Source organism: Bubalus kerabau, chromosome 1 (assembly GCF_029407905.1).
Source record: "Bubalus kerabau isolate K-KA32 ecotype Philippines breed swamp buffalo chromosome 1, PCC_UOA_SB_1v2, whole genome shotgun sequence".
In the NCBI taxonomy this organism is placed as follows: domain Eukaryota; kingdom Metazoa; phylum Chordata; class Mammalia; order Artiodactyla; family Bovidae; genus Bubalus; species Bubalus kerabau.
Window position 1 is genome coordinate 186,467,864 of NC_073624.1, and position 27,877 is coordinate 186,495,740.

Genomic DNA, 27,877 nt, shown 5'->3' on the forward strand with positions numbered 1-27,877 from the left:
GAATCTGCCTTCCATTGCAGGGGACACAGGTTCAATCCCTGGTCAGGGAACTAAGGCCTCAGGACAACTAAGCCCTCAAGCAGCAACTAGAGAGGCCTGTGCACCACAATTACTGAGCCCAAGAGCCACACCCAGAGAAGCCACAGTACCACAGTGAGCACCCAGCAAGGTCAAAAAAAAATTTTTTTAATATAAATAAACAGTTCATTTTATGCTGTGTGAATTTACAACAATAAAATAAAAAAGAAATAAATAAGCAAGGCCATACTAGCTTGAAGGTAGAGAATGAGTCATAAGATGGCACGAGGTAAAGCAGTGTATCCAGCTGGGAAGCTACTGTACCAGTCCAAGCAAAAACTGATGGGTCCCTTAGTGTTCTAGTCTGTTGGGGCTGCTATAAGAAGCTACCCTAGACTGAGTGGCTTAAACAACAGACATCTATTTCTCACAGTTCTAGAGGCTGGAAGTCTGAGACCAGGGTGCCTGCATGGCTGAGTTCCAAAGCAAGCCCTCCTCCTGGCCTGGCCTCCATCCCTCTCTGTCCCCACACAGCAGAGAAGGAGACAGAGCATATCTCTTACAACTCCCCTTATAAACGCACTAATCCTGTTCAGGAGGGCTCCAACTTTGTGCCCTAGCCTTTCCCCAAGGCTCCACCTCTAAGTACTATCACGTTGGAGGTATTCACATATCAATGTAGGGGCTGAGGAACAAACATAGTCTATAGCACTTAGGGTGGTAGCGGTGGGGATGGAAATGGGTGGCTGGATTTGGGATCTGGCTCGGAGGTTGAATCCATAGGGCTTGCTGAGGGTGGAACGTCCTGACAGGATGGAGGAGAGGTCCAGGAGGACTTCCAGGACTTGGCTTTAGTTAGCTGAGTGGATAGTGGTTCCACCCTCTGACTGTGAGTTTCAGTGGGACTTCACTGGTGGTCCACTGGCTAAGACTCCACTCTGAATGCAGGGGACCTGGGTTTGATCCCTGGACAGGGAACTAGATCCCACGTGCTGCAACTAAGAGTTCGCATACCACAACTAAAGATCCCGAATGCCACAACGAAGATCAAAGATCCCACATGCTTCAACTAAGACCCAGCACAGCCAGAGAAATAAATAAATACTTAAAAACAAACCACACACACACAAAAAACTTGCATGCATGCACACATGAGTGTGTACAGACACACAAGCACACTCAAGCACGGGCGTGCACATGCACCTGCACACATCTGCATGCATACACTACACACATAGGTGCACACTTGCAACTACACACACATACATCCACACACTCGTGCACACACATAATCACACCCACACACATGCACACACACAAACCAGTCTTTGTGGGCATTTCCCATTGCTCGTATTACCATTTCAAGCACTCTATAGTATTTTCTTACTTACTACGCTGGTCTTTCTCACTCTGCTAGAATAGGAGTGTTTTAAGACCACAGACATCTGTCTCTCTTGCTCATCGCTGTGCCCCCAAACCTAGAACAGTACCTGGGACACAGGAGGTGCTTAGCAAACATTTGGTGACCAAGTGAATGATGCCAAGGTGCTCAGCAAACACTTGGCAACGACGTGGTTGGTGCCATCAGAAGGGAAAGCTGGGGCTTTTCATCTCCCATCCCCACCTGAGTCACGTCTCCAGATGCCTCTGGAAAGTGTGAGAGGCTCTGAGTGAGAGTGAGATGGGGCCAGCCTGGGGGTGGGGAGATGACAGGAAGGAGAGGAGGGCGTGTGGGGGAAAGGGGAGGGGCCGAGCCCCAGCTCTAAAGGCAGCCCCGGGACCCACGAGTGCCTGTCGGCAGTGTGAGAAGCCCAGGCGTGTTGGGCAATCGTGGTTTCCTCTCTCCTGGCCTGAAGGATTCAGCCAGGCCAGCCGGACCCCAAGCATCTTGGGGCCTCATCCACTCAGGCATGGAAGAGACAGTTGCAAGGCCCTCAGTGTTCGTGGTGGATGGACAGACAGACATCCCCTTCAGGAGGCTGGGGCACAGCCGCAGGAGACAGCCCTGCAGTGCTGCCCAGCTGGGCCTGGGCTTCATGCTGCTGTTGTTGGTGGCCGGACTGGCTGTCCAGGGCTGGTTCCTGCTGCAGCTGCACTGGCGCCTAGAGGAGATGGGTGCCCCTCTGCAGGTAGGCACCACTGCGGTGGGGGTGGGGGTCTCCAAGCCAATGTCACTGAGCATCTGTACGTGTGTGTGTGCAAAGATGGAGGACAGACTAAGAGCAGTGCCAGGCAAGCTAATTCACCTCTGGAACCTCAGTTTCCTCATCCATGAAATGGGCATGATAATAAGAGTCTCCATAGGGAATAAAGCAAAATATTGTGTGCGTGGCACAGGCAAAGTGAAGTGAAGTCGCTCAGTCATATCCAACTCTTTGCGACCCCATGAACTGTAGCCTACCAGGTTCCTCCACCCCTGGGATTTTCCAGGCAAGAATAGTGGAGCGGGTTGCCATTTCCTTCTCCAGGAGATCTTCCTGACCCAGGGATTGAACCCAGGTCTCCCGCATTGCAGGTAGACGCTTTACCGTCTGAGCCACCAGGGAAGCCATTCAGGAAATGGGAACTGACTTTTTTTCAACTGAGATATAATTGACATGGAACATTGTGTAAGTTTAAGATGTACAACATATTGATTTGTATATAAATACTGCAATGGCATCACATAATTATAATTTCTTCTGGTGATGGGAACTAACAAAACCTAGGTGTTTAGGAGCAGACTTCTCAGGTGCCTCAGTGGTAAAGAATCCACCTGCCAATGCAAGAGACACAGGACATTCGATTTCGATCCCTGGGTCGGGAGGATCCCTTGGAGGAGGCAGTGGCAACCCACTCCAGTATTCTTACCTGGAGAATTCCATGGACAGAGGAGACTGGTGGGCTGCAGTCCATGGGGTTGCAAAGAGTCAGACACGACTGAAGCAACTAAGCACACATACCTCTAGGAAGCTTAATGTTTTATAAAAACAGTTGTGTTGTCTGTATCCCCCAGAACAGCCATCCTGACATGGCTAGTTGTTTGTTTGTTTTTAAAATATTTATCTGATTCCTCAGTTTGACCACTTTTAAAAATATTTTCATTAAAAAAAATGTTTTGGCCACATTGCACAGCAGTGGGGTCAGACCTTCGCCCTTAAATTGGAAGTTCAGAGTCTTAACCGCTGGACCACCATGGAAGCCCCTGACTTAGCTAGTCATTATCAGCAGTACCCTGATCACCACTATCAGGGCTCTCACTAAGCCACTTGTTTCAGTCTGTGAGCATGTCTCTCTGCCTCCGTTTCCTATGACCGTGGATGTCTCTGCCACACCTGTAGGGCTGTATGTCCCATGCCATCCCCATGCAGTCTCGGCCTTTTTCGTTTCCCGGTCCTTTTTCTGCTCGTGGCTAGACCTGATGGCCACAGGCCCATTTGGACCTGTGTTGCTATCCCACACACGTGTACCAACACAGCTACTTCCTCACTCATCTACAGCCTGTGTATTGACGTTGTGCGTCTTTGTTACTAGGTCTCTGTATGCGCAGAACCAAGTGAATCTGTAAACCCTGCACCCGTTTATCTGCCTCCATGTGTGTCTTGTCAGTGTGTCCAGGTCTGTGTTCGTGTCTGTATTCATGTGTTTGCATTTATGTACAAGTGTCCAGCCATTCAGGTGACCATGTGTCTTCTGTGGGTGTGTGTGCTAAGTCACTTCAGTCCTGTCCGACTCTGCAACCCCACAGACCGTAGCCTTCCAGGCTCCTCTGGCCCTGGAATTCTCCAGGCAAGAATACTGGAGTGGGTTGCCATTTTCTTCTCCAGGGATTGCCATTGCCTTCTCCAGTGGGTTGCCATTTCCTGATCCAGGGATTGAGCTCCCTAGCACTTATGTAATAAACACTTCTATAGCGCTTGCTCTGTGCCAGGCATTGTAATACACTTTTCACATGGGAATTCAAACCAGGCATTTTCCATGTGTCCATTTACAAGAGGGTAAAACTGAGGTCCTGGCTGGTTAAGAGCCTGCTGGGTGGCAGGGAGTAGGGGCGGGGCATGCACGTGGCCTTGGAGTCAATGGAGGGCTACGTCTGTGCCCGTGGTCTGCATGTGCCTCTTGGCCACGAGTCTGAGTGATACCAGGGCGTGGGCCCCACAGATCCTCACCATGGGACTGCTCTGTACTTTCAGGACAAAAGCGAGAAGCACTGGGAGGAGCTGCTGCAAGGTGAGTCAGGGTCCTGGTTCCCCACCCCCCCACCAGAAGGGGACGGTATGGTTCCCATGCTGCCCCCACCCCCTCACTCAGTCCATTGCCCAATGCAATTTGCACAACTGGCCCAAGCCCCACGGAAGCCCCTCCCCCAGGCCGGAGAAGCAGAAGTTTGGGTCACTCCGGAAAGGGTGAGGTTGACAGCAGGAGGTGGACTAGATGACCCCTCTGGAGGCTGGCCCTTTACCCCCCACCACTACCTTCACCTCTGACCTCTGATTCTCTCTCTCCAGAGCAGAAGCCCAAGCAAGACAAACCAGCAGCACACCTCACAGGTGAGGGGGCCCTCAAGTCCTGGCAGGGGGTTAGAGGGTTCAGTAGGTCCTGGGGAGACCAGACAGACACCCCAATGGTGGCTGAGTATTCCTTTATTCATTAGTTCTTCAAAGCTGCCCAGAGCACAGACACTGCCTGAGTCCACGAATTTCTAATTTCATTTATTGAATAAACCCTTGTAGGGTGCTTACTCTCTGGCTCACACTGTGATGGGCTTTCCACCTCTTCATTCATTCGATCCTTAGCCAGGACTGTTCATAGCTCCATTTTCCAGAGAGGGAGACTGAGGCATACAGAGGTTATAAGGCTGCTGAGCCATGCTGTGTTTTGCTTAAATCCTTAGTTCTGCCACTTAGCAATTTCAGACAGTTTGGGCGAATTGATTGCTCTGTGCCTCGGTTTCCTCGCCTGCAAGAAGGGGGTGAAAGCGTTAAGATGGAGGATAAGCAAGTTATTTTGCCACTTACTGTGCTTCAGTTTCCCTACCTGTCAAGTGAGGATAAAGTGAATGCATACATTTAAAGCCTAGCACAGAGCAAGGTGGCGCTCAGAGAGGGCTGGCGACTGGCCTGGGGTCCCACTGCAAGCAGGAGACGTGCGCTCACCAGCCCTGCTCTGTCTCCCTCCACAGGGGCCGACTTCAGCTTGACCGGCAGGGAAGGCCCGCTGCGGTGGGAGACGAAACTGGGCCTGGCCTTCTTGAGGGGCCTTAGCTACCGGGATGGGGCCCTGGTGGTTGCCCAGGCCGGCTACTACTACATCTACTCCAAGGTGCAGCTGGGTGGTATGGGCTGCTCTCAGGGATTGACCGGCTGCCTGCCCATCACCCACGGGCTCTACAAGCGCACCGCCAGCTACCCCGAGGAGGTGGAGCTGCTGGTCAACCGGCGGTCGCGGTGCGGGAGAGCAGAAGGCTCCCAGGTGTGGTGGGACAGCAGCTTCCTGGGCGGAGTGGTCCACCTGGACGTGGGGGACGAGGTGGTGGTACGCATGCCCGGCGAGCGCGTGATCCAAGTCCATGACGGCACACGCTCCTACTTCGGGGCCTTCATGGTGTGAAGGACGTGGTCGAGGCTAACCTAACGTGCGTCTCCGACAAGTAAGAGACCTCAGAGGATGCCTCTGGACACAGAAGAACACGAGCGGAGGTTTTTAGAGCAGGCCTGGGGGACACCCCAACTTGACAGGTGGAGAGCTCAGTGGGAACCAGCGAGGCCGAGAACCCAGCTGCCCCAGGAACCAGCAGGCACCTCTGAAGGACCAAAAGAGACTGCAGGCCCTGCCGTGGACAGCACTGAGGGGGTCTGTTAGCCCCCAGGCAGGGGCTAAAGCTGGTCTTGATATTCAGGGAGGGGTGAGGGGTGGCTATTTATACTTCTGACTCAGATCAAAGGGACATGGTGATGGTGATGGTGGTTGGCTAAGACAGGAAACTGTATTTATACTTTTGATTCAGATTAAAGTGGGACATGGGGGTCTGGGGAGTTGACTGAGAACAGAAAATTTCTTAACACCCTCTACCCTCTCACAAGTGTGGGCGGAGTCTGGGGGTTGGTGAGGATTTATCATCAAGAATCACCCACCCTGGAGAGCCCAGCCCAGCCCAGCCCAGCCCTACCCATGGTCATAGTCATGACCCAAGTTCCACCCATGGGGCTTGCGGCCACACCACAGCCTGGCCACGAAGCTACACTCAGAGAAGCAGGCGTAGGGACATGCTGGGTGGTGTTCAACAACCAGCTGTCCGAGGAGGGGACACCCATTTCCTTGGTGTAAATATTCCCTCTGTGGTTGGTTTCTGGCTCCCAGTGTATATCATCCACAGGTTGGCTGACACCCAGCACCGCTGCTTCAGCACCCAAGCCAGAGAGAGGCTGGTGCACAGGCACTTAGAAAATGTTTCTAGAGAGAAAAAGAAAAAGAGAGAAAGAGAGAGTGAGAGAAGCAAGGGAGAGAAGGGAGGAAAAATTAAAGAAAGGTGGAAAGAAAGAAAAGGAGAAAGAAGAGAAAGATGGATAGATAAAGACAGAAAAGAAATAAAGGTGGAAAGGAAGGGAGGAAGAAAGGGCGAAAGAAAGGTAGAAAGAAAGGGTGAAAGAAAAGAAAGATGGATTAATAGACAAAGAAAAGGTGGAAATAAAGGAAGAGTGAAAGGAAAGAGAAAAGGCATAAAAAGTGAAAGAAATAAACTGTCATCCCAGCTACAGCATCCCAGAGAATCACAGGCTCAGCCACTCCTTGACAACCATAGACACACACACACCAAACATCAGATTCTCACACAACCTGGAAGTCCTGGACAGCAGAGCAAAGCCTCAGTCACAGACACTGCATCACAACCACATACGACACAGTCACACACAAGTCATTGGCACAGCCCATCACCCACACTGGGCCGTACAGTCACACCACGTATGACACACGGGATGCAATGCTTCTCGTGTCAGACGTCCACATGCTGCATCACGGTCACACCCATCACACACACTTGCAGACTCACAATGACAAACACACATAGCCAGTTCTTCCCAGCCACCTCACATCCTGGCGTGAGGACCAGACTTAGTCTGTAGCCTTGGACCACTGGCCTTGGAAATAAATGCTGAACATTGCAGCTGGTCTGTCTAGTTCTTAGGGGGCAGGTGGCTCATGGAGGCCCAGGGACAGCTGGAATGACCCACAGAGGTCACTTTTACAGCTGAGAACTCTGAACCCAGCTGACCCAACTCCATGCAGGAAGTTTAGCGGGGAAACCAGAGACCTGGTGCCCAGGTGTGCTTTAGCCTCAAATCCACAGTTCCTGAGAAAGCAGAGGCTACACATTTCAGTACCCTTCTTGCTGACATTCAGCACAGACTGGCACTCTACCCAGCCAGCTGGGAGCTTGGGGTAACAGGGCATCCAAGAGTGTGGGAAGGGACAGGTAATGATATGCTTACAGACCTGATGCTTTATGCAAATGAGCATGGACCCAGGAAGCAAGGTTTCCCTGGACCCTAGGAGCTGAGACCCCAGAGGAGAATGAATCACTCTTGTTATTGTTGACACAGTTGCCTGGTAAAGGGGTGAAGGGAACCGGCTTTGCCATCTGATGGTCTTGGGTTCCAAGTCTACTCTGTCATTTCCTGGCCATGTGACACAGGAGCAAACCCCGTCACCTCTCCATGCCCAGTTTCCTCATCTGTGAAATACTAGGTAACAAGGATTCTCACCTCCTGGGTTTATTGTAAAGACGAAACCAGATGAGGGACTCCCCTGGTGGTCCAGTGGCTAAGACTCCGCAACTCCCAAAGCAGGAGGCCCCAGTTCAATCCCTGGTCAGGGAACTAGATCCCACATACCACAACTGAGAGTTTGAATGCTGAAACTAAAGATCCCTCGTGCCACAACTAAGACCCAGTGCAGCAAAATAAATAATTTTTTTTTTTTAAAGGAACAGTGAATTTTAAAATCAGATGAGGAAAAAAGCCACTTGGTATGGTGCCTGGTATGCAGGAAGAGATCCATAAGTACATGAGTGTCATTTAGAGATATTAAGGAGAGCATTTGTCAGGCATGTCCCCTGCACCAGGCATCTTGTGCAAGTCACATCTTTTTATTTTTTAAATGAAGGATAATTGCTTTACATAATTTTGTTGTTTTCTGTCAAACATCAACATGAATCAGCCATAGGTGGCGAGTCACATCTTTATCTGCACCTCTGGGCAGGAGTTGCTGTTGCCCCCACTTTCCAGATGCAGCAACCAAGGCTCGGGTGCCTCCCCCACCCCACTCTGCCCACACCAAGGGCACCCAGCTTCATGCCTCTCTGGCTGGGCTGGTGGGAGGTGAAACAGCCCCAGGGGCCCAGCCTCCACCCACGCTGGAGTTTCCTTTACTCTCTTCGTGGTCTTTCTGTTTCCGTGGCTTTGATGAGAAGACCGGGGTGTGTGCGTGTGTGTCTGAGGGGGACTCATCAAAGTCACCAGCAGCCACCAACATCTGCCTGGGGATGGAACCTCTACAGAGTTGAGCCTCCTAAGATCACCTTTGGGAGGGGCTTTGATTTCAGATAAAGTGCGGGAGCAGGAAGCCCCCAGCCCAGGCCAGTGACCTATTTACAACTTCTTAGAAGTCTATCTACTGGATTTCCGCTACCACCACCGATATCTTTTCAGATTTCACCCTCTCCCCGCCCCATCATCTCTTTCTCAATACCCAAAGTCTCCTGTCTTCACTTGAAACCACCCCACCCACCGCGCCCCGCCCCCGCCGCGCCCCCGCCTGCCCCCTGCCCTGGACCAGAGAACTCTTCTCCTTCTCCCCCTCTCTTGCCAGGATCCAGAGGTAATAGAAGGAAAAATCATAGCAATTAAATTGTTTCCTGCTTTCCTGTGATGACACTATGGCCCTCCCTGCTGCGTTATTATGCCATACAAACAGAGAGGCATCGTCTCCAAGAAACAGAACCTGCATGACTGGGGAAGAACCTGCATGCCATGTGGCCCAAACAAACAAACAAAAATAAAGTATCAAAACTTAAAAAAAAAATTTTTCCGATTCTTTTCAGTTTTTACATAAGGTGATCTTACGGCTGTAGATGTAAGATCACATCTGATCACCTAGTGTGTTTTTTAAACAGCAATTAGTAGCCAGTGTTTAAAGGTTATGAAACTTTGCACATGGACAAATCAAGATTTCTGGGCAAGTTGGGGGCTGTGACGGCAACCCAGGTTGGGTAGCAGCTGTCCCCTGTGGAGAGGGTATCAGCTCACCAGTCTCCACCCCTCCCCATGGTCTTCTACTTGAAGACTTGAGTGTCAGCTGCCTTTCATCATCACATCTGCATGACTGTTTTTCTTAAAACAATAATGATCTTTAATTATATGTCATACTAATGCACACACTGCATGCCAGGCACTGTGCTAAATGCATTGCTGTTGTTCACTCGCTAAGTCATTCATGTCTGACTCTTTGTGACCCCATGGGTTGCAGTGTGCCAGGCTTCCCTGTCCTTCACCATCTCCCAGAGTTTGCTCAAACTCATGTCCATTGAGTCAATGATGCTATCCAACCATCTAATCCTCTGTTGACCCCTTCTCCTTTTGCCTTCAGTCTTTCCCATCACGAGGGTCTTCCCCAGAGAGTCAGTTCACATAATTCGAAAGCATGAGTTATCTGGCATTCAGCCTTCTTTAATTCACAGTAACTCACTGAATTCTCACAATGACCCTATTGGTGGGGGGGGGGGGGGTACTGTTATAATACCCATTTGATAGATGGGGAAATCAAGGCACAGAGAGGTTAAATCATTTCTCCATCAAAGGTGGGAACGTATATGACAGCCTGAGATGACGATGAATTTCAAGAAAATTGAGAGTTCCTAGTTGTATTAGTTTCCTATTGCTGCTTAAGGCAATACTAAATTGGTTATCTTACAGTTTTAGAAGTCAGAAGTCAGAAATGAGTCTTAACGGACAAAATCAAGGCTGAGTCCCTTCGCTGTTCGCTTGAAACTACCACAACATTGTTAATCGGCTACACCCCAATACAAAATTAAAAGTTAAAAAAAAATAAGGAATTAGAAACACTAAAAAAAAAAGAATGAAGGAGGGATCTTGTCTGATTCTTCATTTTTAATTGAAGGGTAATTGCTTTACAGTATTGTGTTGGTTTCTACCAAACATCAACATGAATCAGCCACAGATTACCTATGTCCCTCCCATCGTCTGATTCTTAAGCCGCACACGCACACAGTGCCCAGCTTCTTCTGATCCACCCACCCCCTGTTTGTGCCCCTATAGTCTCTCTAGGGTGGTGCACTCTCTGCTACTCCTGAGCCTTGTTCAGGAGGCTGGTATTCAGGCTGGGTTTAGGTTCAGGAAACTCTTTGAGGCGCTCTGTGGCTTCAGCTGCCCAGAGACACCATTGAGTCATTTCCTCTTCGGGGACCTGCAGTCTCTCTGCAACAGGGAACAGGACTCCAGCCTCTTCTAGTTTTCAGTCCCCTTTCTCCAGAATTTCTCGGGGGGATGGGGACTTTCCCCTTTCCAGGGTTGTTTTCTCCAAAAAGCAGAGCACAGGAACTGCCCACCCTGTAATGGATGCTGAATTGTGATCCCCCCAGAATTCATTTGTTGAAGTTCAAACCCCAGTATCTGCCAATGTAACTATATTTGGAGATGGCGCCTTATGGAAGAAAATTAAGGTGATTCGAGTGGGCCTTAATCCAATGTGACTGGTGTCCTTATAAGAAGATCTTTTTTGATCCACCTCCTGAAGTAAGGAAAATAAAAACAAAAATAAACAAATGGGACTTAATTAAACTTAAAAGCTTTTGCACAGCAAAGGAAACCATAATCAAGATGGAAAGACAACCCTCAGAATAGGAGAAAATATTTGCAAATGAAGCAACTGACAGGGATTAATCTCCAAAATATACAAGCAGCTCATGCAACTCAATATCAAGCAGACAAACAACTTTATCCAAAAAATTGGCAGAAAATATAAATAGACACTTCTCCCAAGAAGACAGATGGCCAAGAGGCACATGAAAAGATGTTCAACTTCACTAATTATTGGTGGTGGTGTTCAGTCACTAAGTCATGTCCAACACTTTGCGACCCCATGGACTGTAGCCCACCAGGCTCCTCTGTCTATGGGATTTCCCAGGCAAGAATGGGAGTGAGTTGCTATTTCCTTCTCCAAGGGATCTTTCTGGATCAGGGATTGGATCCATGTCTCCTGCATTGGCAAGTGGATTATTTACCACTGAGCCACCAGGGAAGGCCATCCATCGACAGAAGAATGGATAAAGAAGATGTGGCACATATATATAATGGACTATTATACAGCCATAAAAAGGAACCAAACTGTGCCATTTGCAGAGACGTGAATGAGCCTAAAGACTGTTGTACAAAGTGAAGTAAATCTGAAAGACAAAAACAAATAGATATTAACACATATATGTGGAATCTAGAAAAATGGTACATATGAACCTATTAGCAAAGCAGAAATAGAGACACACACGTAGAGAACAAACATGGATGCCAAGAAGGGAAGGTGGGGTGAGATCAGCTGTGAGACTGGGGTTGACATATATTCACTACTATGTACAAAACAGATAACTAGTGAGAACCTACTGTACCACACGGGAAACAATACTCAATGCTCTGTGCTGACCTAAATGGGAAAAAAAATCTAAAAGAGAGTGAGATATGTGTATGTATACCTGATTCACTTTGCTGCACACCTGAAACTAAGACAACATTGTAAAGCAACTATATGTCAATTGAAAAATAATTTAAGAGAAAGAAAAGATTAGGACACACACACACACAGAGGTAAGACCACGTGAGGACACAGAGTGGTCTCTGCAAACCTAGGAGCAAGGCTTCAGAAGGCAGCAGCACCGCTGACACCGTGAGCTTGAATTTCCAGCCTGCAGGACTGTGAGAAGATACATTTCTGTTGTTTAGGTCACTCCGGCTGTGGTCCTTTGTTATGGCAGCCCCATGAACTAATATATCATCCTAACCCTCCCCACAACCCCATTACCTGGGAAGAGTTAAGATGTGCCAAGTGCTGGGCTTCCTCGGTGGCTCAGTGGATAAGAATCTGCCTGCCAATGCAAGAGACATAGGTTCATTCCCTGGTCCAGGAAGATTCCACATGCCCCGGAGCAACTAAGCCTGTGTGCCACAACTACTGAGCTTGTGCTCTAGAGCCTGGGAGCCATGACTACTGAAAGCCCACATGTCCCGAAGTCCATGCTGTGCAACAAGAGAGGCCACTGCAATGAGAAGCTCGTGCACTGCAATGGGGAAGTGGCCCCCACTCGCCACAACTAGAGAAAAGCCCCTGAAGCAACAAAGCATAGTCAAAAATAAATTAAAAAAAATTTTTAAAGATATACCAAATGCTGAGTGGAGTGGCTCCTGGCACAACTAGGTGCTCAGTAAACACTGGCCATCGTTGTTGGGCTTCCCTGATGGCCCAGCAGTAAAAGAATCAGCCTGCAATGCAGGAGACACGCAGGAGATGAGAGTTCGGTCCCTGGATTGGGAAGATTCCCTGGAGGAGGATGTGGCAACCCACTCCAATATTCCTGCCTGAAAATTTCAGTCAGGGGAGCCTGGTAGGCTACAGTCCATGGAATCACAAAGAGTCAGACACAACTGAGTGAGTGAGCACATGCATCGTTGCTGATGCTGTTATTTATTTCTCCTGTCCCTTTCCCATTCAGGTAGTAGTTGACTTTGCATCTTCATTTCTTCACAAAAGAGATGGTGGAAAGCAGGAATCACCTATTAGTCTCCTCCTGGCATTGATCTCCAAAAAGCACAAAGTGATAAAGAGGTTTGAGGTTTGGCCAGAACTTGGTGGGGTGGGGGTGGGGTGGGTGTGGGGATGATTCTGAAGAGCCACCCCAGCTTCAGAGCTTCCCATGAGACCCAATGAAGTCTGTCATCGGAGCCCAGCTCTTCCCTCTGCAGAGTCCCAGTGCCCTCCCACAAGCTGAGCCTGACAGCATTCTACAATTATTTAACCTCCAGCATGCAAATCTCCCTTGCAGGTTTGTTTTACAGAAACTCAAAATTGATGCTTTCTATCTGTAGTACCAGAGAAGACTCTCAAGAGTCCCTTGGACAGCAAGGAGAGCAAACCAGTCAATCCTAGAGGAAACCAACCCTGAATATTCATTTGAAGGACTGAAGCTGAAGGTGAAGCTCAATACTTTGGCCACCTGATGTGAAAAGTCAACTCATTGGAAAAGATCCTGATGTTGGGAAAGTCTGAGGGCAGGAGTAGAAGGAGATGACAGAGGATGAGATGGTCGGATAGCATCACTGACTCAATGGACGTGAGTTTGAGCAAACTCCAGGAGATGGTGAAGGACAGGGAAGCCTGGTGTGCTGCAGTCCATGGGGTCTCAAAGAGTCAGACATGAACGACTTAGTGAGTGAACAGCAACAACAAGCCATGGGGTCTCAAAGAGTTGGACACGACTGAGCTACTCAACAACAAATCTTTCCAGAGTAGTCTCAGTGGAGACAGACAGACCCTGCTCCTGCTACAAACTCATAGACATCCAAATAAAGTCTAATGAAATATTACAACATACAGGGACGTCCCTGGAGGTCCAGTGGCTAAGACTGAGCTCCCAAAGCAGAGGGCCCAGGTTTGATCCCTGGTCAGGGAATTGGATCCCACCTGTGGCAACTAAGACCCGGTGCAGCCAAATAAATAAATAAAAACAAATATTAAAAAAAATTTTAATATGTCACAATATATCAATGAACTTGAAGAAAGAAACATCCCTAGCTGCTCCTGGAAGAGAGAAATTAAAGCCAGAGTGACAATGCAGGGGCTGTTGCTCTATGGATTGAGGTGGGAGGGTTAGTCCCAAAAGTGGACTCTGGCGGTGAAAAAATGGGTATCTGGTATCCCCTGGGGACAGCTACGTGGCTCTGATGTGGCTCAGAGGCTGAAGAAAGGGAATTGGGACCCCTGCCCGGAAACTGAAGCCTAGAAAAGTAGTCCATTCTGATGAAGGGGGTCTAGAAAAAACTCGACCTATTGTGGGAGGGGAGAAAAGTCACCCACAGGGGATGGACACCTAACACCTGCTGCACCTGTTAGTGCAGCTGGAGTCTCTATAGAAAGCGCAGGAACCAGAAGGTGAGCTCTGTGGGGGCAGGGAATGTGTCCGTCCTGTTCCTCTCTTTACCAGGACATGACAGGTTCTCAAACCATTACGGCTGAGTAAATTGACTCTGACTTACTTTGACAGAATGTTACAGAAGTGACATTCCAGGAATTCCAGAACCTAGTCCGCAGGAAAGTGAAAAGTGAAAGTGAAATCGCTCAGTCGTGTCCGACTCTTTGCGACCCCATAGACTGTAGCCTACCAGGCTCCTCTGTCCATGGGACTTTCCAGGCAATAGTACTGGAGTGGATTGCCATTTCCTTCTCCAGGGATCTTCCCAACCCAGGGCTTGAACCCGGATCTCCCGTGGTGTAGACAGACGCTTTACCGTCTGAGCCGCCAGGGAAGTATATAGGACAGGACGAATCGAGAGAGCAGCATTGATATATATACACTACCATGTGTAGATTATACTAGATAGCTAGCGGGAAGCTGCTGTATAACACAGGGAGCTCAGCTCGGTGCTCTGTGGAAACCTAAAGGGGTGGGCGGGAGGCTCAAGAGGGAGGGGATAAATGTATACTTAGAGCTGACTCATGTTGTTGTACAGCAGAAACGAACACAATGTTGTAAAGCAACTATCCTCCAATTTTAAAACATATCCAATGATAAACCATAATGGAAAAAATATTTTAAAAAGAATGTATATATACACGTACAACCGAATCACTTTGCTGTATAACAAATTAACAACATAGTAAACTATATGTCAATAAAAAATAAATGAATTGGGGAAAAAAACTAAACAAAAAAAAGGAGGCCAAGCGGCTTGCAATGTTCGCCTTCTCAGAGACCTGAGTGGCTGTGTGAAGAAGTACAGTTGTCTGGTGAGAGACGATGGGTGGCCGGAGAGCCGTGGAGGACGAACGATGTGAGAGTAAGTCCTTATAGTTAACACCAGCCCCAGATGAACTGCCCTGATCCGCAGAGCTGAAACTAACCATCCCTGTCAAGCCCTGTTGGGTCAATTTGCAGGGTTATGAGCAAATAAAACACTTGTTTTACACCACTAATTTTGGGGGACGTTATGCATCAGTAGGTAACTAGTAGACTGTGCAAGCCCTTTTCTATAACCATACAGATAGGTAGGCAGACAGAGAAGCATAGATGGATAAATAGGCGAATGTTTCAACGGGTTGATAAATGATGAATGAATGGGTAAATGAATGAAAGTGGATGGGTGGGTGGATAGATGGATGGATAGTTGAGTGGATGGATGTGCTGATAGATGGATAGATGGATGGTTGGATGGATAGTTGAGTGGATGGATGTGTTGAAGGATGGATGGATGGTTGATTGGATGGATAAATGAATGGATGGAAGGATGTGTGGATGGGCAATAGATAGATGTGTGGGCAGACTGAATGTATGTATGGCTGGATGTACAGATAAAAGAGTGACTAAATGGATGATGAATAAATGTACACAAACATTATCTAAATCAAACTCTAACCTCAGTAAGAGCCTATTTTGGCAAACACTAATTCATATCGTGCAGGCATCCATTGTAGATGTACTCCAATCTTAGATCAAAAATCTGTATAAGTAGGAAGCCCCTCCAAAAAAACCCAGGGCTAATACGTATGCTCCATGAGATCACAAACAGCTGGACATGACTCAGCACACACACACGCAATATGTATGCCAGATTTTATCTAGTTTAGAGGATGCAATAAGTTGTCACAACTCTATCACCCTGATGGCTGGAAAGTCCTCTGAGAGCATCTTTCATGTCTCAGGAGGAAGCCAGGCAGATGATAAACTATTCCAAGGGCTGATGTGTCTATACCAATACTAGTACCACACTGCCTTCACAATATGATGAGCACAATAAGCCCTGCTATCTGGGAAGACAGAGCTCTTCTTATTCTGCATCTTCAGGATTATCTTGGTTATGTACAGTACTTTACTCTGCTTGTCAAATTGCATGAAAAACAAAGTTGAGATTTTTATTAGAACTGCATTGAGACATATAGAGGTAGGACTGGCTTGTGTTGTGGTGTGGCAGAACCCAACACAACATGGTAAAGCAATTATCCTCCAATTAAAAAAAAAATTTTTTTTAAGAAAAGGACTGCATTGAATCTGGAGATCAAATTGGAGAGTACAGATACCTTTGTAACACTGAATCATTCAATCAATGAACATGGTATAACTCTTTTTATTTAGGTCCTCTTGAATGTTTCTGAATAATAATTAATAATATTCTCCATAAATATCATGTACCATTTTATTTCTAAGTGCTTTACATGTGTTTGTGCTATAACAAATCTCATCTCTTTTTTAAATGATATCTTCTAACATCTGTTGCTGGTACATATCATGCAATAGATGTTTGTAATCATCACAATAACATTGAAGAAAAAGTCCCTAAAATGGGCATCCTTGTCTTATTTCCGATCTTTGAGTGAATGCTTTTTAATGGTTTTATCATTAGTGATGAATCTACTGTAGGGTTTTTTAGGTGGCCCTAATTAGATTAAGAAAGATCCCCTTCTGTTCCTAAGAGATCTTTTTAAAACATAAATAAATGTTGAATTTTATTAAATGTTTTCTCTGCCTCTCTGAAAGTATCACATGATTTTTCCCTTTCAGACTGACAATGTTGTGAATTCTGTTTCTCAGTGTTCTAATGTTAATCCAACCTTTTATTCCTGGAACAAATCCAATTTGATCATGATATATGTTTAATACATTACAGAATCAATTGATATTTTATAGAGGATTTTTGCATCTAAGTTTAAAAGGGAGATAGTCTGTGGGTTTTCTGACTCATATTATGCTTGTCAGGGTTTGGTATTAAGGCAGAGCTGGCCTCATGAAAGAAACTGGGGGGGTGTGTGTGTGTGTGTGTTTTCCCCCCTGTATTCTGAACTAGTTTGTATATGGTTAGCATTATTAGTTACACAGACAATAATTAATAGTTGGACTCTTTTGTGAAAACATCTGGATCTGGTGTCTTATTTGTGAGGAAGGTGTGGGTGTCTGGGTTTGGGTATGGGAAGGTTTAAAAGTTATTATTCAATGTCTTTAATGAGCTTTCAAGTCTTTGTTGCTGTTTAGTCACTAAGTCATGCCCGATTCTTTGTGAGCCCATGAACTACAGCACATCAGGCTTCTCTGTCCTTCGCTATCTCCCATAGTTTGCTCAAACTCATGTCCATTCAGTTGGTGATGCATTCCAACCATCTCATCCTCTGTCACTCCCTTCTCCTCCTGCCCTCAATCTTTCCCAGCATCAGGGTCTTTTCCAATGAGTCAGCTCTTCGCATTAAATGGCCAAAGTATTGGAGCTTCAGCTTCAGCATCAGTCCTTCCAATGACTACTCAGGGTTGATTTCCTTTAGATTGACTAGTTTGATCTCCTTGCAGTCCAAGGGACTCTCAAGAGTCTTCTCCAACACCACAGTTCAAAAGCATCAATTCTTCGGCGCTCATCCTTCTTTATGGTCCAACTCTCACATCTGTACTTGGCTACTGGGAAAACCACAGCTTAGACTTTACGGACCTTTGTTGGCAAAGTGATGTCTCTGCTTTATTTCAATTCTTTAGATGTGTTTTTTAGTGATTTGGGTTAAGTTACATTTTTCTAGAAATGTGGATATTTTATTTATGTTTTCTCAGTGATGGGTGAATAGATGTTATATTGGTGAATAAAATTTTCATCATTCTCTATGTCTTAATGCTTCTTCAACCTCTGCAGCCTCAATAATTATGTCCCCTTTCTCAACGATAATACTTTAAAAAAAAATTTTTTTTTTTTGGCTGTGCTGGGTCTTTGTTCCTGTGTGCAGGCTTTTCTTTAGCTGCAAAGAGCAGAGGTTACCCTAGCTGTGGTGCACGGGGTTCTCACTGGAGTGGCTTCTCTTACGCCGGCTTCAGTAGCTGCAGCTCTCGGACTCGAGAGCACAGGCTCAGCAGTTGTGGCACTTGGGCTCCGCTGCTCCGAGGCTTGTGGAGATCTTCCAGGACCAGGGATGGAACCTGTGTTTCCTGCATTGGCAGGAGGATTCTTTACCACTGAGCCACCAAGGAAGCTTCTGTGTTTTCTTAATGCTTCTTCAGCATCTGCAGTCTCTGTAATTAGGTCCTCTTTCTCATTGATAATATTTCTAATTGAAGTTTACCATGTTTCTTCTTTTCAAAACACTAAATATTGGCCGTTTAAATTTTCTGAGGAATCTCCACACTGTTTTTCCATTGTGGCTACACCATTTTACATTCCAACTGGCTCCTCAAATATTTGTTGTGTATTTTTCAGAGGCTCTGTGCATGTTTCATGATCAAGCTTGTTTACTGTGTTGTTCAAACCTAGATTACTATTTTTAAATTGAAGTAGAATTGATTTACAATGTTTCCAGTATAGAGCAAAGTGATTCAGTTACATATATATATAGATATTCTTGTTCAGATTCTTTTCCATTATAAGTAATTACAAGATACTGAATACAGTTTTCTGTGCTATAAATAGGTCCATGTTGATTATCTATTTTATATATAGTAGTGCATATCTGTTAATCCCTAATTTCCGATTTATCCCTCCCTCCCTTTCCCCTTTGGTAAGCATAAATTTGCTTTCTATGTGAGTCTATTTCTGTTCTGTAAATAAGTTCATTTGTATCATTTTTTAAAATTCCATGGGACTTCCCTGGTGGTCCAGTGGCTAAGACTTGGAGCTTCCAATGCAGGAGGCCGGGATTCAGTCCCTGATCAGGGAACTAGATCCCACATGCTACAAATAAGAGTTTGCACACTGCAACTAAAGATCCCTGATCCCATGAGCCACAGCTGAGACCCAGCACAGACAAATAAACAAAACACACATATAAGTGATACATGTGATTATCTTTCTCTGACTTATTTCACTTAGTATGATCAGTGCTAGGTCCACCCATGTTGCTGCTAATGGCATTATTTCACCTTTTTTACAGCCGAGTAATATTCTACTGTGTGTATGTACCACATCTTTATCCGTTCATCTGTCGACATTTAGGTTGCTGCCTTGTCTTGGCTATGTCAGTGGTGCTGCTATGAACATTGGAGTGCATGTATTTTTTTCAAGTTAGTTTTCATCTTCTGTGGTATATCCTCACTTTTTGTCTGGTTGGAGTATCAGTTGCTAAGAAGGATGCTGTAAAAATCTCCCACTTTGGTGATGTAGTAAGTAAGCTGTTTTAGATACCCCGCCCTCTATTTCAGATCTTCAAATTCTTTGGAGCATTTTACATCAATAGCACATTTCAATTCATACTATATACATGTTTGAGAACTTCTGTCGATTCTTGCTTTATTTATTGTGATACTGTTATTAAGCACATACACATTTAGAACTGTCAAATTTTCATGACAAAGACTGAGTTATACCTAGTAAGGCTTCCTACATTAAAGTCTATGCAGTCCAGGATTTCCTTGGTGGTCCAGGGGTTACAACTCCATGCTTTTTCTGCAGGGCGGCAGGTCCCATGCCTGGTTGAGGAACTAAGATTCCACATACTGCACTGCACAGCCAAAAAAAAATAGTCTATGCTATCCAAGAATAACAGACTTAAACAAACTTTCTTTCTGACTGTTGACATCCTTTAACAGCAACTTGTTATATTGTGTAAGTTTAAATGCAAGCAATATGATTCTGGATTTTAATTTTTCTTAGCCAGCCAGAAAATATTTGTCTTTTAATTCAAGTATTGTACAGATCCCCTGGAGGAGGGAATGGCCACCCACTCCAGTGTTCTTGTCTGGGAAATCCCATGGACAGAGGAGCCTGGCGGGCTCCAGTCCAGAGAGTTGCAAAGAGCTGGGCATGTCGGCAGGCACACTCCCCCACACCGTACTGATGCTGTCCAACAGCAATGTAAAGTGTGCCATCTCTCTAATTTAAATTTTTCTAGCAGCCACAATCAAAAGATGAACAAAATGGTGAAAGTCATTTTAATAACATGTTTTATTTAACAACATATCCAAAATGCTATCACCTCAAAAAAGAATCAATAGAAGATAAGGAATATTTTCCTTTCTCAAAAATCCCAGGTCTCCAAATTTTGGGGTGCATTTCACACTAACAGCACGCCTCAGTTCAGACCATCCCCATTTCAAATGCTTAGTTGTGACGTACGGCTTGTGGCACTGTATGGACTCATGGAGATTTAGACTATCTACATTAATTGCAGTTCCTAATGTGTTTGGATTTATTAGGTACTTTCTGGTGGCCCCTCAGTTGCTGTATTTCTTTTTCTCACCTTCCTTGCCTTGTTTGGAATTTTGGTCATTCCATTTTTCTCTGACACTTAGTTTAGAAGTTACACATCCTATTTCTGTTCTTTTGGATATTTTCTGAGACATTTTATCTTTTAATTAATTTTTTATTGACGTGTAGTTGATTTACATTGTTGCATTAGCTTCTGTAGACGCTTTAGAAAGGCAATCTATCAAACGTCTGTCCTTCAGTCTTGATCTCCAAAAGCCTCCAAAATGCTCTGCCCGCTTCCACTCTCGCCCCCTACAGGCCATTCTCCATAGAGCAGCTAACGTGAGATTTTTGGTAAACTTTTTTTTTTTTTAATATGTAAAATGTACAAAATCATGTAAAGACATCTGTTTAACCAAAAACATTTTAGGATTAAAAAAGTCTTTTTAAACTATTTCAGAAATGAAAATTACTAATCAAAGTGAACAAAAGTCAACTCAAGTATCACAGAGAAGCAAAGAGTAACCAAATTGTAAATTCACCTTTTAAAAACATTGTTTAAACTCTTTAAAAAGTTGTTAAACATTTAAAAAAATGTCCATCAATAGAAGAGTGGATAAAGAAGATGTGGTACACATATACAATAGAATATTACTCAGCCATTAAAAAGAATAAAATAATGCCATTTGCAGCAACAATGGATGGACCTAGAAATTAAAACACTGAGTGAATTAAGTCAGACAGAGAAAGAGAAATATCGCATGATATCATTTATATGTGGAATCTGAAAGAAGAGATGCACAAATGAACTTATTTACAAAACAGAAACAGACAGACTTAGAGAGGAAGCCTATGGTTACAGGGTGGGGATGTGGGTGGAGGTTTAGGGGGAGGGATAGTTAGGGAGTTTGGGATTGACATGAACACACTGCTGTAATTAAAATGGATAACCAGCAAGGATCTACTGTAGAGCACAGAGAAATCTGCTCAATATTCTACAACCAAATTGGGAAAAGAATTTGAAAAAGAACAGATGCTTGTATAACTGAACTGCTTTGCTGTACACCTGAAATTAACACACTGTTAATCAGCTAAATTCCAATATACAATAAAAAGTTAAAAAAATTGCATTTATTTTTTAACTAAGGTAGGACGAACATACAAAACAGCCATACATGTTTAATGTGTATATTTCTATGAATTTGAAGATAAATACCCTTAAAACCATCACGATAAACAATGCTATAAACTTAACCATCACCTCTAAAAGCTTCTTTTCTGTATTTTTTGATAATTTAAGATAAGATACCAGGAAGGCTCTTCTCTCCATGTCCTATGTGTCTTCCATTCTGTTGCTGTCAAGAGTCTGTGTTCATGGCTCATTCTCCTCGGTATTTCCAATCATTGAGCCTATAATGTTCTACTCCTGGAATATTACATTCAGGAGGTGTAAACAAAATTCCAAACATGAAGCTACAAAAGACAAATAAAAAATACTGTTTGAGCAAAAAAAAAAAAAAAAAAAAAAAAAAGATAAGATATACTCACGTAGAAAATGTTTAAGTGTACAATACAGCATTTTTAACTATATGCGTTATGCTGTCCATGCTGTTGCTTCAGTTGTGTTCAACTCTGTGACCCTGTGGACTGGGGTCAGCCAGGCTCCTCTGTCCATGGGACTTCCCAAGCAATAATACTGGAGTGAGTTGCCATACCTTCCTCCAGGGAGTCTTCCTGACCCAGGTAGCCAACCTGTGCCTCTTACGTCCCCCCTGCATCGGCAGGTGGGCTCTTTACCCCTAGTGCCACCTGCGAAGCCCTCATAATGCTATATAGTAGATCTTGGGACTTGTTCATCTTCCACAACTGAAACGCTATACCAGGTATACAGTAACTCCCCATTCTCCCTCCCTGAACCCCTGGCACCCACAATTCTATATCCTGTCTATAAAATTGACTACAAATCCCTCATATAAGTGGAATCATACAGTATATGTCTTTCTGTGTCTAGCTTATTTCAAGTGACATTATGACCTCCAAACTCATCCATGTTGTAGCAAAGGGCAGAACTTCCTTCTTTCTTAAGCCTGAAAAAGACTCTACTGTGTGTGTGTGTGTGTGTGTGTATATATATACACATATATATGTAATATTTCCTTTATCTATTTATTCATTGATGATCACATAGGTTGTTTCTATAGCTTTGCTATTGTAAATAACTCATCAATGAATGTAAAAGTACAAGTATCTCTTTGAGATCCTGACTACAATTATTTTGAGTTTATATCCAGAAGCAGGACTGCTGGATGGTAAGGTAGTTCTACTTTTAGTTTTATGAGGAGCCTCCATACTGTCTTCCATTTGGGCTGCACCATTCTGTATTGCCACCAACACACACACACACTCTACCAAGCTATTGATTGGGATTTCCCTGAATCTATAGATCAATAGATGTTGATGTAGAATTAATGTTTTCATGGGGACTTCCCTGGCAGTCCAGTGGTTAAGATTTCATGCTGCCAATGCAGGGGGCACAGGTTCAATACCTGGTCAGGAAACTAAGATCCCACGTGCCATGTAGCATGGCTAAAAAAAGAAAATGTTTTAACCATATTGTCTTCCAATCCATGATCACAGTATATTTTTCTATTTGTTTAGATTTTAATTTTCTCAATAATGCTTTTTTATTTGCATTTGTGTTTATTCTGCGTAGAATTCTTGCACTGCTCTCATTAGATTCAATCATCGGTATTTAATGTTTTTTGATATGATTGCAAATGGCATCATTTTCAAATGTCTTTTTCTAGAGTTGTTGGTACCAGGAAATACAATTGATTTTTGTGTTTTTATATCCAGTGACTTTGCTATATAAATTATATATTAAATCCGTGCATAGATTTTTTTCAGTTTTTTACATATACAATAATGTGATCTGCAGATGGTGACTTTTATTTCTTCCTTTACAATTCTTTTGCTATATTCTTTTGTCCTATTGTACTGACTAGGACCTCCAGTGCAATGATAATAAGAAGTGGTGATGTGTGTGTGCATGCTAAGTCACTTCAGTCATGTCCGACTCTTTGCAACCCTATAAACTGTGGCCCACCAGGATCCTCTGTCCGTGGGATTCTCCAGGCAAGAATACTGGAGTGGGTTGCCATTTCTACTCCAGGGGATCTTCCCGATCCAGGGATCAAACCCGCATCGCTTACATCTCTTGATTTGGCAGGCAGATTCTTTACCACCAGTGCCACCTGGGAAGCCTTCGGTGACAGTAATCCCAGTTGCACTACCCCACCCTTAAGTATGTTTTTGCTTCAGATATTTTGTTGATATTCTTAAGCAGAGTAAGGGTGCTATATGCTTTCTGTGGTGCTGGAGAAGACCCTTGAAAGCCCCTTGGACAGCAAGGAGATCAAAGCAGTCAATCCTAAAGAAATCGACCCTGAATATTCATTGGAAGGACTGTTGGTGAAGCTGAAGCTCCAGTACTTTGGCCACCTGATGCAAAGAGCTGACTCACTGGAAAAGACCCTGACGCTAGGAAAGATTGAGGACAAAAGGAGAAGGGAATGGCAGAGGATAAGATGGTTAGATATCATCATCAACTCAATGGGCATGAATCTGAGCAAACTCCAAGAGATAGTGGAGGACAGGAGAGCCTGGCATGCTGCAGTACATGAGGTCACAAAGAATCAGACAAGACTGAGCAACTGAACAACAATAATATAGTTCTAGTTTGCTGCAAGTTTTTGTCATTAAAAATTGTTAAATTTATCAAATGCTTCCTTTGCATCATTTAAGATAATTTTATTTTTCCTTTATTATGTTTTTATGATTAATTACAATAATCGATTTTTGAATGTTAAACCAACCTTGCATTCTTGGAAGAAACCAATTTGGTCATGATTTACTACTCTTTTTACATGTTACAAACACTTGCTCAAATTCATAAGAACTTTTGCATGTGAGTTCAAGAGTAAGATTGATCTCTAACTTCCCTGTCTCATACATCTTTACTGGGGCTTTATCTCAAGGTTATGCTGGTGTCACAAGATGAATTAAGAAAAGTTCTTTCTTATTCAAACACAGGGATAGTGTGTGTAATATTGGTGCTATGTCTTCACTCTTAGCAAAAATCACAGTGAAGTCATCTGGGCTTGTAGTTTTCTTGGGGCCAGTTCTTAATTACAGAGACACTTTTTAAAATATGTGTAAGATTATTTACATTTTCTATTTCTTTTGTTTGTTTGTTTTTAGTTATGGCATGCAAACTCGTAGTTGCAGCATGTGGGAGAGAGTTCCCTGACCAGGCATCAAACCCAGGTCTCCTGCATTGAAAGCATGGAATCCTAGCCACCGGATCACCAGGGAAGTCCCTCTATTTCTCTTTGTGCCCATTTTAGTAAGTTGTATTTCTCTAGAAAGGTCTCTGCTGCTGCTGCTAAGTAACGTCAGTCGTGTCCGACTCTGTGCGACCCCATAGAAAGCAGCCCACCAGGCTCCCCCATCCCTGGGATTCTCCAGGCAAGAATTTTCAAAGTTATTAAAATAACGTTTTTTAAAAATCCTCATATTTTAATGACTATAAGACATTATGTATGTATGTAAGACAACACTTTATCTTTCCTAATATTGGTTATTGTGCTTTCTCTCTCTATTCAACGTTGCCAGATTATCCATTTTCTTTATCTTACCCAACAACTGGTTTTGTTGATTTTATTGATTATTTCTATTGCAGTTTTTTCCTACTTCATTAACATTTGTTCTTATGTTTACTATTTTCTCCTTTATATTTTCTTTGGACTTAATTTGGTCTTTTTCAAAAAACTTCCTTAAGGTGCTTTAAATTATAGTTAATTTTCAGTCCTTCTTTTTTTCTAATGCATACATTTAAGGCTATAAATTTCCCCATAAGCAAAGCTTTAAACACATCCAAATTTTTCCATGTTATAATTTCAGTATCATTCAGTTCAAAATAATGCAGGACTTCCACTGTGATTTATTTATTTATTCTTTGGGTTGTTAAGGAATATATTTCTTAATTTCAAAATGTATAAGTGATAAAATTAAACAAAGAAACTATGGTTCATTCACATGAAAAAAGATCTCAATAAAAACTTCCCTGAGGAAGTCTACACATTGGAATTACTAGTCAAAGACAAGAAATTTTGGATTTCTTGTCTTTGATATGAAAGAAATGCTTCTGTCTTGGATATGCTTAGGAAAACAAAGAACTAAAGTAAATCAGGAAGATGTATACAAACAAAAGGAAAATATCAATAAAAAGATAGAAATTATGAAAATGAACCAAGCAAAAATTCTGCAGCTGTAAAACACAATAATTGAAATGAACATTTCAATAGAGGGGCTCAACAACAGATTTGAACAGGTAGGAGAAAGGATCAGCAAACTTGAAGATAAGGTAGCTGAAATTAGCAAGTCCAAGCATCAGCTATAGCAACATACACACCATAAACACAGTCCCATAAGAAAAGAGAAAGTTACCCCCAAAAGACTGAAAGAAATAATAGCCAAAAAATTTCCTAAATCTGATGAAGTACATGAATACACAGATTCAGAAAGTTCAAAAAACTCTAAGCAGGATAAATTCAAAGATAGCATGTTATAGTCAAATTCCTGAAAGACATATTATAGTCAATTGCAGAAAGACAAACTTCTGAAAACAGCAAGAAAGAAGCAATTATCATGTACCAAGCATCCTCATAACAGTTGCTAAGACTTCCCTGGTGGTCCAATGGTTAAGAATCTGCCTTTCAATGCAGGAGACACAGGTTCAATCCCCAGTCAGAGAACTAAGGTCCCACGTGCCTCAAAGCAACTAAGCCCACATACCACAACTACAGAGTCCACAATTAGAGAGAAATGTGTTCCTAGCAAGAAAGATCTGAGGCAGCCAAATAAATAAAAAATTTTTAAAGATAAACAGCTGAAAGGAAAAACACCTTTCAACTAAGACTTCTTTACCCAGCAAACTATCCTTCAGAAAGAAAGGAGAAATTAAGATATTTCCAGATAAACAACAGCTGAGAAAATTCACTACCAGTAGCCCTGCCTTAAAAGAAATGCTAAAGGAGGCTCTTGGAGCTGAACGAAGGCACATGAGATAGTAACTAGAAGCCATAAGAAGAAATAAACACCAGCAAAGGTAACTACTTAGGTAAAGGTAAAAGCCAACGTTATCATTTTGGTTCATTTGTTGTTGTTTAATAGCTAGGTCATGTCCGACTTTTTTTCACGGGACACCATGGACTGTAGCCCGCCAGGCTCCTCTGTCCGCGGAATTTCCCAGGCAAAAATACTAGAGTGGGTTGTCATTTTCTCAGATACACACACAGAAGTCACTCAGTCGTGTCTAACTCTTTGCGACCCCATGGATTATAGCCTACCAGACTCCTCGGTCCATGGGATTTTCCAGGCATGAACACTGGAGTGGGTTGTCGTTTCCTTCTCCAGGGGATCTTCAGGACCCAGGGATCGAACCCGGGTCTCCAACATTATAGGTAGACGCTTTACCGTCTGTACCAGGGAAGTCCACGGCTCCTGCATTGCAGGCGGATTCTTTACCACTCAGCCACCATGGAAGCGCATTTTGGTTCATAATTCTTCCTTTTTTTATATATATTATTTAAAAAGCAAATGCACAAAACAATCATCAAAAACCTATTTTAAAGGGAATACAAAGTATAAAGATGCAGTCTGCGACACTAACAATATAAAGAGGAGAGACACGCCTGAGACTAGGCCTGCTCTCCAGGCTGCGCACCGCGAAGGCCCCACTTGGCACTGCAGCCATGCCTCATATCCGCCAACGTGACCTGCATCCACACCGCGTGGCCAGCTCCAGCGACAGCTCCCACGTGCCCAGACCCAGGCCGCAGCTGCTCTGCCAGCACCTTAAGCATCAGCGACCACCGCAGCCTCGTGGAGTCCGTAGGCACCAACTGAAGCCGCCGCCATTCTGCCCCGCTGCAGCTTTCTCGCCAACTTTGATGGACAGTGAGGTCGGTCTGCGGCCACCAATCAGGGGTGTGTTGAGGGAGTCAACCAATGGTCGGCGTCGGGAGGCAGGGCCACTAGGCTGGAAGGACAGAACCGCAGGAGAGTACACAGGTAAATCAAATAAATGCCCCCAAGCTGGGAATGAATGGATGAAATAAAAGGGGAAAAAATAAATGACAAAGGGAGATTAAAAAAAAAAACTCCCTCTTGGAAATTCCCTGGCAGTCCCATCATTAGCACTCTGAACTTCCATTGCAAAGGCCACAGGTTCAATCTCTGGTTAGGGAACTAACATCCCACAAGCTAGGTGGGACATGGCCCAAAAAAAAACCCTCCCTGTTTCCAGGAACCTCAAATTTTGGTGTGAATGCGAAACACCTAGAGAATGTAAGCGTTCATCTTTAGGTCGCGTTACCTAATAGGCTTCTCTGAGG

General features: G+C 44.1%; 1 protein-coding gene and 2 long non-coding RNA genes across 4 annotated transcripts; 1 reads left to right on the forward strand and 2 right to left on the reverse strand.

Annotated features, from left to right (window-relative positions):
- Nucleotides 1-1,928: 1,928 nt before the first annotated feature.
- TNFSF14 (TNF superfamily member 14) lies at nt 1,929-5,958 on the forward strand. Of its 2 annotated transcripts, none has more exons than XM_055566623.1 (4): nt 1,929-2,162; nt 4,206-4,227; nt 4,506-4,547; nt 5,180-5,958. In XM_055566623.1, exons 1-4 carry the CDS (start codon nt 1,929-1,931, stop codon nt 5,605-5,607), a joined length of 726 nt encoding a protein of 241 aa, XP_055422598.1. In that variant the 3' UTR covers nt 5,608-5,958. The 2 variants fall into 2 exon arrangements, with proteins under 2 accessions (XP_055422598.1, XP_055422599.1); XM_055566624.1 differs by having other exon boundaries at nt 1,929-2,054; nt 4,209-4,227.
- A 3,973-nt stretch (nt 5,959-9,931) lies between these two features.
- On the reverse strand, nt 9,932-12,408 carry LOC129642056 (uncharacterized). Its single transcript, XR_008709524.1, has 3 exons — nt 12,085-12,408; nt 11,909-11,976; nt 9,932-10,803 (listed from the first exon to the last, which is right to left on the reverse strand). It is a non-coding gene; the product is annotated as an uncharacterized LOC129642056 (long non-coding RNA).
- An 8,918-nt stretch (nt 12,409-21,326) lies between these two features.
- On the reverse strand, nt 21,327-27,546 carry LOC129642055 (uncharacterized). The gene is made up of 2 exons (XR_008709523.1): nt 27,154-27,546; nt 21,327-21,893 (listed from the first exon to the last, which is right to left on the reverse strand). It is a non-coding gene; the product is annotated as an uncharacterized LOC129642055 (long non-coding RNA).
- Nucleotides 27,547-27,877: the final 331 nt, after the last annotated feature.